Raw genomic sequence first — 10,517 nt, 5'->3', positions numbered from 1 at the left:
AAAATCTTGCCACTAAATCAGCAAAATCTCTGACGACCACCGTCATCAATTCAACCTCAGACAACACATGAGCTGTTTATCTGACCAATCTCTCTGTATCTTACCCTTCTTCTTGAAAATCTCCCATTTCTCTCTCACCAACAAAACACACACACTAATGGTGATAAATGCAGGCTGCCGGTTGGTCCATCCACTGGACCCCACCACCCCACCTTCTCAGATCACCACACGTGTCCTCATCCAACTTCTGTTTGATTCCATAACAACCCATATAAAAAGTTTCAATCTTTATCCAAAATTGTAGAAAATCTTGATACCCAGTGAAGCATTCTTGAATGGGTTCATCTGTTTGTACTCTGTTTCTTTTGTGCATTGTGTGGTTGTACATTTTGTTATTTGTAGAAGCAGCTAACAATGTGACTTATGATAGTAAGTCACTCATCATTGATGGTCAAAGAAAGCTTCTTATTTCAGCTGCTATTCACTACCCTAGAAGTGTTCCTGCTGTAAGACTGCTTATTATTTAAAAAGTTTGTATTTTTAACCTGATTTTGATTAAAGATTTTGGATCTTGATGATGTGTGATTTGGGTTTGTTGGTTTTGTGTTTGGTTGTTTGAGTTGGGAGTTTCTTGAAATGGGATTATGTTGAAGGTGCTATATTGGTGTATTTTTAAAAGAATTAGATAATAATAATAATAATAAAGGAATATTACTATTTTGATTGGGGGGGGGGGGGTATTGCACGGTCCTCCCAACCACTGGAGTGATCCCACTCCACAAGCTAGCTTAGCCCCATAGCTGCCTGGCGGTTACTACCCAACCAAAAGCGAAAGCCTGAAGGGTGTGCCTGCCAGGATTCAAACCGGGGTCCTCTGGGAAGAGGTGGGTGAGGCTGGCCACTGGGACACCGGCTAGAGGTGTACAAAAAAACTGGTTTTAGAACCGAAACCGGAAAACCGAAACTGGTTTTTTTTTAACCGGTTTTTTTATAACCGGTTTTTTTTAACCGCCGGTTTTTATACTGGTTACTATTCTGGATTTCAAAAACCGGTTATTAACCGAACCGGTTATTAAAAACCCGGTTTTTTTGGGAAAAACCGGTTAAAAACCGGTCCCAACCGGTTATACCGGTTATTGTTTTGGACCTCAAAAACCGGTTAGTAACCGGAACCGGTTATAAAAAAAACCGGTTTTTATTTTGGGTGAAAAAACCGGTTTTTTTTTAACCGGTTTTTTAAAAACCGATTAACCGATTTGTACACCTCTGGGACACCCCAAGTGGTTACCTATTTTGATTATGTGCGTTAGGGTTTTTATTGGTTTTTTAGTAATTTAACAATGTGAGCAAAATGGGAAGTGATGTATAATTGGTTGATATGTTTAGTTATATGAAAGTGAAACATTTGACCCTAATTATTAGCTAAAGTCTTTGCATTGATTGATTTTATTAAAATTTAGGGGTTTTATGGATATAATTTTATTTTCTTTATCCCATTTTTTTGTGGAGAATGAGAGAAGTTTTTATTTGTTTGATTGAGTTGGAGGCATAGTTGTCAATAGCGACAAGCTACCTATATGGTACGTAGCGATAACAACGAAATAGCGCCTGCTGGCTGCTATTTCATGTTATCGAGCAGTGGAGATGAGGAAAAAAAAGAAAAAAATGTTATTTATCACTATATACTATATAGCGACATATGACCTATACGCTATGTAGCAATACGAATCGGATTCCTTTAACAAGATTTAAGTTTTCCTTTAAAACGCGAAGCTTTACACGATTCCATAAGATATTTACATAACTATACAACTTTCTGTTGTTAATAGATGTGGCCTGGATTGGTAAAAACTGCAAAAGAAGGAGGCGTAGACGTGATTGAAACGTACGTATTTTGGAATGGACATGAACCATCACCAGGCAATGTGAGTGGCATTTCAGGCTTTGACTTTGACTTTGTCAAAAAGTCAAAATTGCTAGTTTCAACTGTCTTCATGTTGACTGATTAATCTTTTTTTGTGCGTTTTCTTGACGTTGTTTTATTAGTACTACTTTGGTGGAAGGTACGATCTACCCAAATTTGTGAAGATAGTTCAGGATGCCGGTATGCTTTTGATTCTTCGGATCGGCCCATTCGTTGCCGCAGAATGGAACTTTGGGTATGCCCATGACTGTTGTTTCTCAATTTAATTTCAATATTGAGTTTTTTATGCTTTAAATATTAAAACTATATGATCGGGTGGTTCCGCTGGTGGCACGATGATACTCCAGTCGTCCGTCAGTGATCCAAATCTGCCGTTCAAAAAAAATATATTTCTTTCAAAGATTCCTGATGACTTTCCATTAAAATATTCAGCGGTATACCTGTTTGGTTACATTATGTGCCTGGGACCGTCTTCAGAACCGATAATGAACCTTTCAAGGTGAGAAATCGGTTAATATTGAGTAAATTACAAAAATCGTCCTTTATGTATGTCACTTATTACAAACTATGTCCTTTGTCTTCAATAATTACAGAAAACGTACTCGATGTTTGCAAACCCTTGCAAGTTATGTCCTTTAGCCCTAACTCAGTTAATTTTTTTGTGGTTAAATCTAAACAAATGGACCCCGCATGAGGGTATTTTGGTCATTTTACTCTCATGTGGGGTCTATTTGGTCAGATTTAACCACAAAAATACCCTCATGTGGGGTCCGTTTGGTCAGATTTAACCACAAAAATTAACTGAGTTAGGGCTAAAGGACATAACTTGCAAGGGTTTTCAAACATCGAGTACGTTTTCTGTAATTATTGAAGACAAAGGACACAGTTTGCAATAAGTGACATACATAAAGGACGATTTTTGTAATTTACTCGTTAATATTTCTTCTAATTTCATAAGAAATCTGAATATTGTGTATATAAACGTCTGTTGTTGGTCGAAAATGCAGCATTACATGCAAAACTTCACAACTCTAATTGTGAATATGATGAAGAAAGATAAGTTTTTCGCATCGCAGGGTGGCCCCATTATCTTAGCTCAGGCAAGTAAAGATCAAATCTCAAACTCTTGACACCATACAATGATACGGCTATACGAATTCTTGTTTATTCGGAAACAAGGGCGTAGCTTAAGAGGGGCCGGGAGGGGCGCCCGACCCCCCGAACTTTTCGCTCAGTAGTGTTATATATGTAGTTTTCGTATATAAATTTTTGGGTATATACGTTTTCGACCCCCCGTTTTCATGGTCAAGCTTCGCCACTGTTCGGAAAGTAACTTTTTTTTGTTTGACTTATTGTAGGTGGAAAACGAGTACGGATACTACGAAGCTGCATATGGCGAAGGTGGCAAACGTTACACTCAATGGGCGGCTAAAATGGCTCTTTCTCAAAATATAGGTGTACCGTGGATAATGTGTCAGCAATGGGATGCTCCCGATCCAGTGGTAAGGGTCCCGCTGACCGCCTTATGCATAATTGCGCATAACTCGATAATGTTTATGACCCAGTTGACCATCATTGTATTATTTACAGATCAATACGTGTAATTCATTTTACTGTGATGATTTCAAGCCAAGCTATCCAACGATGCCCAAAATCTGGACTGAGAATTGGCCAGGATGGTATGCAACTCATAATTTTCGTACACCATCTAACGTTATTATTAGGGTTGTAAACGAACAGAACGTTCAACGAGCAGTTCGTGAACTGTTCGGCTAGAAGTTCGTTTGTTTAATAAATGAACGGACACGAACAAAAACTTTTGTTCGTTTAGTTAAATGAACGAACATGAACAGTGACCGCGGTCGTTCATTTATGTTCTTGAACGTTCAGTAATGTGTTCGTTTGAATTTGGTAGTTCATTAGGGTTGTTTACGTCTTGTATCTTATTTATATTCTTCAAAATCCCCATTAATATAATATTTAATAAATATTACCTTTCTACATATGTTCATTTTTGTTCATGAACGCCCTTTGTTTTGGCTTATGTTCATTTGTGTTCATGAACTTTCGTTTGTGTTCGTTACCTAAAATAAACAAACGAACTCAAACGAACATGAACAATTTTATTTCCATAATGCACGGACACGAACATAGAATCTCGTTAGGTAAGTGTTCATGAACAGTTCGTGAACACATTATTTTCTTAACAAACGAACAGGGCCTTGTTCGTGTTCGTTCGGTTCATTTGCAGCCCTAGTTATTATCAACATACAAATAAACTTATTTCACAATAAACTCTATTTTTAATATAGAAGTTAAAGTGAATAATATATATGAAACGCGGTCTTTGTTATGGTGGCATAGGTTCAAGACGTTCGGAGGCAGAGATCCCCATCGGCCCGCAGAAGATGTTGCGTACGCCGTTGCTCGATTTTTCCAAAAAGGAGGAAGTGTACATAACTATTATATGGTATTGTTTTGATGAGTTTTTATTTCATTAATGCAATTGTTAGTATTGATACCCTGCATAATTTCTCTTCATGTTTGACTTTGACTTTGTTTTTCTTGTCGAGTTTAGTATCACGGTGGGACGAACTTTGGACGTACGTCTGGTGGGCCGTTTATTACCACTAGTTATGATTATGATGCACCGGTTGACGAATATGGTTAGCTCATGAAACTCTTTAATATGGACCTTTGACTTTGACTTTGACTTTGACTTTGAATGTCAAACTTGTATCTCACAAACTTACAAGAGTGTATATATCTTGTACATATGGGGTGTAGGGTTACCAAGGTTTCCAAAATGGGGACACCTTAAGGAGCTACATCGAGCTATAAAGTTGTGTGAACGTGCATTGTTGAACAACAAACCGACCTTGGTTCATCTTGGTCCTAAACAAGAGGTTCGTTTTTCAGGCGAAATTACCTATTTGCCCATTGTTACTAGATGTGATGATTGTGTTTTTTTTTTTTTTTTTTTTTTTACTTAGGCTGATGTCTATGATGATCAATCGGGAACATGTGCTGCCTTTATCGCTAACTTAGACGATAAAGATGAGAAAACGGTACAGTTTCGGAATGTTTCGTATACGCTGCCAGCATGGTCGGTGAGCATTCTTCCCGACTGCAAAAATGTCGTCTTCAATACCGCCAAGGTAACCAACCACCTTTCACTTCTCTCATTCTCATGTTCCTGTTTCGTGTTTGACTTTTGAGTGTCAAACATGCTATATACAAAACGAAGGGTCGAACATTCAAAATTTGAGTTCAAGAGCTACAAATTTTAAGGTTATAGAAATTATCTATGACTAGGGGTGCAAACGAGCCGAGCCCGAGCTCGACCAGGCTCGAGCTCGATTAACTTATGAGAGCTTGGGCTCGAGCTCGGCTCGATTCGAGCTTTGTTTTCAAAGCTCGAGCTCGGCTCGTTTGTATTTTCTCAAGCTCGAGCTCGACTTGGGCTCGGCTCGTTTATTATCTATTAACTATTATATTAAATAAAAATAATATAAATAATAGACTTTTTAGGCTCGCGGGCTCGATAAGTGAAGCTCGGGCGTGGGCTCGTTTACTAAATAAGCTTATTTTTAGGTTCGAGGTCGGCTTGGAAACAAGTTTAAATAAGCTCGGCTCGACTCGGCTCATTTACACTAAGGCTCGACGAGCCTAACGAGCTTCACATGCGAGGCTCGAGCTCAGGCTCGATAAACAAACGAGCTTTGTTTTGAGGCTCAAGCTCGGCTCGGGCTCGATAAGGCTCGGCTCGTTTCGAGCTTTTTCTCGAGCCGATCTCGAGTAACTCGCGAGCCGCTCGGCTCGTTTGCACCCCTATCTATGACTACATTAAACGACATAGAGTTACTAGAAAAACAGCACTGGCTGTGCTCGAATTATAGGATTTAAAAGTAGTTTGGTTGACCTTAAAAGTCAAAGTTGACATTATACATGTTTTTAAACAGGTTAAATCTCAAACTTCGACCGTTGAAATGGTACCAGAGCTATTGCAGTCTTCAATGGTGTCACCGAATAAAGATCTGAAAGCACTTAACTGGGAAATATACGTCGAGAAAGTCGGCATTTGGGGAAAACCCGACTTTACTATCAACGGTTTTGTCGATCACATCAACACCACAAAAGATACTACCGATTACCTTTGGCATACAACAAGGTTTGTATATATAAAGATTTCTTTAGGGGCGGCAATTCTTGACACGACCTGCCAACCCAACCCGAACCCGACACAAAAAAACAGGTTTGGGTCGACTAACACATTCCGTTTTAAAAAACGGGTTGGGTTTGGGTTGACCCGTATTAAAAACAAGTTGGGTTCAGGTTGACTCATTAACCCGTTTAACTATTTAGAAAAAAATATTACATTTTTGTTTTTGTTCTTTCCGTTTCTATTTTACATCGTTAGTCATAATCATGAATTAGTTTTGACACAATATATTATCTACTTGTCACACTCATACTCAGCATTAAACATGTTATAAATCGTCATAACTTTATGACCCATTTAAAAATACGGGTTAAACGGGTTGGCTTCGGGTTGACCCGCATTTATATGTGTGCGGGTTAGGGTTGAAATCCCTGACCCATATAATAATATGGGTCGAGTTCGGGCTGAACATTTCAACCCGCCCATCCATCAACCTGGCACGATTGACACCCTTAGATTTCTTTGTATTTTAAAAGCATTTAGAAAACTCTTTACCTATAAGTCAAACGTCTAAAAGAACTTTGACTCGTAAAAGTCAAAATTAATGGAGGTTACATTTTTCTTGCAGTTTATTTGTTGACAAGAATGAAGAGTTTTTAAAGAAAGGAAGCAAACCAACTCTTCTCATTGAGTCAAAGGGACACGCGCTCCATCTTTTTGTCAACGGCATACTTCAAGGTTATATGCCTATATACATTAGGAAAAATTACAAGTTTTGCCCTTTATCTTAATACCGCTTATCAGACGGTGTCCTTTTTAACGAATTTTGACAAGTTTTGCCCTTTACAAGGAATTTTGTTGCATGTTTTGTCCTTTAGGCTTAACCCAGTTAGATTTTCTTGTTAAATCTTGTCACCCAAGGGTATTTTAGTTTTTTTACCCATTTATTTCAAGAGTCAACCCTAAAATGTTTTGTTTTATTCTTTTAAATAATATTAAATAAACGGGTAAAAAGACTAAAATACCCTTGGGTGACAAGATTTAACAAGAAAATCTAACTGAGTTAAGCCTAAAGGACAAAATGTGCAACAAAATTCCTTGTAAAGGGCAAAACTTGTCAAAATTCGTTAAAAAGGACACCGTCTGATAAGTGGTATTAAGATAAAGGACAAAACTTGTAATTTTTCCTATACATTATTCTAAAGTCAAACTTATTATTCAAGAAGTTTGACCATTTGTTATTCACTCATTTGATCATTAGTTATACGCCTGAGTAACATTGTTTGTATGATTTACTTGGTTCTACTCAGCTAGCGCATCGGGAAATGGTACCGTTTCACCGTTTAAATTTAAAGGGCCGGTTTCTTTGAAGGCAGGGAAGAACGAAATCGCTATTTTGAGCATGACTGTAGGCCTCCAAGTAAGTTACTCTTTTTAATGTTTTAACGTTTTCGTTTTATGTCTTGTATCTATATGATGTGAGACGAATCTTCGCTCTCCTCGAAACGGCTGGGTAGTCACCGCCAGGCAGCGTTGCCAGGTCGCTAGCTTGGGGAGGGGGATCCCTCCCGCGGTCAGGGGTACCGTGCAATTACCCTTTTTTTATGATGTGAGAGGAAATACTGACGTGATTGTGGGTCCCGTTTAATAGAATGCAGGATCGTTTTACGAATGGGTTGGAGCCGGTGTAACCAACGTTACACTTAAAGGATTAAAGCATGGAACCAATGACTTATCTAACGCCACATGGACCTACAAGGTACAATCCTTTCCTTTGTCTTTAACATTTGACTTTTAATAGTCAAATTGGTCAAATTTGAAGTATTAGGTTTGACTCGCTTCTTTCTGGCTTTATTGCAGATCGGTTTAGAAGGAGAGCATCTAAGTCTATACGATGTGGACGCTTCGAAAAACGCGAACTGGACTAAGGTTTCTGAGCCACCTAAAAGCCAGCCGTTGACATGGTACAAGGTACGCGACAAACGAGCTTAGGTTCCATTAATTTTAGCCATTTCAGACCGTTTTCTTGCAGGGGTGCAAACGAGCCGAGCCGAGCTCGAGCTCGATTCACTTATGAGAGCTCGGGCTCGAGCTCGGCTCATTTGTATTTTCTCGAGCTCGGCTCGTTTATTATCTATTAATTAGCATATTAAATAAAAATAATATAAATAATAGACTTTTTAGGCTCGCGAGCTCGATAAGTGAAGCTCGGGCTTGGGCTCGTTTACTAAATAAGCTTATTTTTAGGTTCGAGGTCGGCTTGTAAATAAGTTTAAATAAGCTTGGCTCGACTCGGCTAGTTTACAGTAAGGCTCGATAAGGCTCAACGAGCCTAACGAGCTTCACATGCGAGGCTCGAGCTCGGGCTCGATAAACAAACGAGCTTTGTTTTGAGGCTCAAGCTCGGCTTGGGCTCGATAAGGCTCGGCTCATTTCGAGCTTTTTCTCGAGCCGATCTCGAGTGGCTCTCGAGCCGCTCGGCTCGTTTGCACCCCTATTTTCTTGGTTCTGTTTTACGATTATTGAATCTTGTAGGCTGTTGTGGATGCGCCACCTGGAGATGAACCCGTTGCACTTGACATGGTTCACATGGGAAAGGGCTTGGCATGGTTAAACGGAGAGCAAATCGGAAGATATTGGCCCCGAAAGGCTCCAAGCGACAAGTGTGTTAAAACGTGTGATTACAGAGGCAAGTTTAACCCCGATAAGTGTAATATGGGGTGCGGACAACCGACACAAAGATGGTAACTTACTAACGTCTCCCCTTTGTCCCATAGATACAAGAAAGAGTTAATTACTGTTTTCGTCCCTGTGGTTTGTCAAAAATCACTATTTCAGTCCATTAGTTTAAAAATTGCGATTTCAGTCCCTGTGGTTTCACTTTCGTAACCATTTTAATCCATTTATTATGTTAAGTACAGGGACTGAAATGGTTACGAGGTGGACTGAAAAGGTTACGAAAGTGAAACCACAGGGACTGAAATCGCAATTTTTAAACTAATGGACTAAAATAGTGATTTTTGACAAACCACAAGGACGAAAACAGTAATGAACTCTACAAGAAAAAAAGCTTATAGTTATAAACATTGTCATCATAGGTACCATGTTCCAAGATCTTGGTTCAAGCCGTCGGGCAACGTTTTGGTGATGTTTGAAGAAAAAGGTGGAGACCCAACTCAGATTAGGTTTTCAAGACGGAAACTATCCGCTCTTTGTGCTCATGTAGCCGAAGATCATCCCTCTTTTGTTACCAACAGCTTGCAAAAGAGCAAAGCGAACTTGGAGTTAAAATGCCCGATGGACACACAAATTTCCGCTTTCAAGTTTGCTAGCTATGGAACTCCTACCGGGACTTGCCAATCGTTTGCGGTTGGAGATTGCCATGATCCTAATTCCACTGCTATTCTTGAAAAGGTAATCAATCACTTTCGCGGTCTTTAAAGTAGCGTTTGGCAATCGATATATCCAAGTTAGTGTTTAGAGTTTAGGGTTTAGGAATGTACGTATTGATACAAACCATAGTTATTGATAGCGAATAGTAGACGAGAGCTACAAGCTACCTATACGTTATGTAGTGATGGCGATGAAATAGCGGGCGCTATTTTATGTTTAGCGACGCACTAGGAGAAAAAAAAATTTAGAAATATTTTATATGTATATTATATCCAAATAAGCTTTTATACGATGTTTTATATGTATGCTTAACAAAAAAAAAACCTAAAATCCTGCTATTTTATACCCTACAAAATCCTGCTATTTGTACTAAAGCAAAAAAAAAAAAAAAAAAAAAAAAACCTAAAATTCCGCTATTTGCCAGCTATGGAGGTTGCCAAAATCAAATAGCGACACATGAGTGCTATGCTACGCTATTCGCTATAGCACTCACTATGAGCGCTATTAATAACTATGATACAAAGTGGTTTCGCTTTCGCATGCATCTTCATGCAAAAAAGATTTATGTTCCCATTTATTGCGGTTTCATTTCTCATTGTCCGTGCAGCAATGCTTGAACAAGAACGAGTGCACCGTAGAATTAACAAAAGAGAATTTCAAGACGGAGCTCTGCCCTGGCATAACGAAGAAACTTGCGGTAGAAGTAACTTGTAGCTAAATCTTGCCATTTTGATATGTTGTACGGCTTATGTTTTTTTTTATATAACTACGAGTCCTTTTTAGGTACGTTTGGCGTTTTTTGTAATCTTTATTTTGAGGGTTATATCCGCTAATACCCATATTTGGTGGGTCTCGAGTACATGTAAGCAGGTGTCGAAACTAATGTTTTGACGCTAAGATAATATAACTTATGTGTACCAATATCACGTTTAAGCAATAGTTTTGAGTGTTTACGCATTTCTCTATTTAAAACTGGTTTTGTATTGAACGTCTCTTTATATATGTGTATTCAAGTTGGAAACAGGGACGGAGCTTAGT

General features: G+C 38.8%; 1 protein-coding gene across 1 annotated transcript; it reads left to right on the top strand.

Moving 5' to 3' along the window:
- The first annotated feature begins 260 nt into the window (after positions 1 to 260).
- On the top strand, positions 261 to 10,433 carry LOC110900151 (beta-galactosidase 10). The gene is made up of 19 exons (XM_022147048.2): positions 261 to 506; positions 1,830 to 1,925; positions 2,047 to 2,159; positions 2,357 to 2,423; positions 2,932 to 3,024; positions 3,283 to 3,426; positions 3,515 to 3,603; positions 4,289 to 4,394; positions 4,503 to 4,590; positions 4,712 to 4,830; positions 4,918 to 5,082; positions 5,887 to 6,095; positions 6,715 to 6,824; positions 7,397 to 7,506; positions 7,738 to 7,845; positions 7,947 to 8,057; positions 8,622 to 8,830; positions 9,185 to 9,500; positions 10,087 to 10,433. Exons 1-19 carry the CDS (start codon positions 336 to 338, stop codon positions 10,195 to 10,197), a joined length of 2,535 nt encoding a protein of 844 aa, XP_022002740.1. The 5' UTR covers positions 261 to 335; the 3' UTR covers positions 10,198 to 10,433.
- The last annotated feature ends 84 nt before the right edge of the window (positions 10,434 to 10,517 follow it).

Source organism: Helianthus annuus, chromosome 13, assembly GCF_002127325.2.
Source record: "Helianthus annuus cultivar XRQ/B chromosome 13, HanXRQr2.0-SUNRISE, whole genome shotgun sequence".
Taxonomy (NCBI): Eukaryota; Viridiplantae; Streptophyta; class Magnoliopsida; order Asterales; family Asteraceae; genus Helianthus; species Helianthus annuus.
Note: the sequence above shows the minus strand (reverse complement) of the source record. Positions and strands in the feature narration are given on the sequence as shown.

Bases quoted from the DNA above. Each gene is read 5' to 3' on its own strand.
- LOC110900151 (XM_022147048.2), top strand. From the start codon at position 336: ATGGGTTCATCTGTTTGTACTCTGTTTCTTTTGTGCATTGTGTGGTTG. The intron at 507-1,829 runs GTAAGACTGCTT...TGTTGTTAATAG, and splicing joins ACCCTAGAAGTGTTCCTGCT to ATGTGGCCTGGATTGGTAAA. The intron at 6,096-6,714 runs GTTTGTATATAT...TTTTTCTTGCAG, and splicing joins TACCTTTGGCATACAACAAG to TTTATTTGTTGACAAGAATG.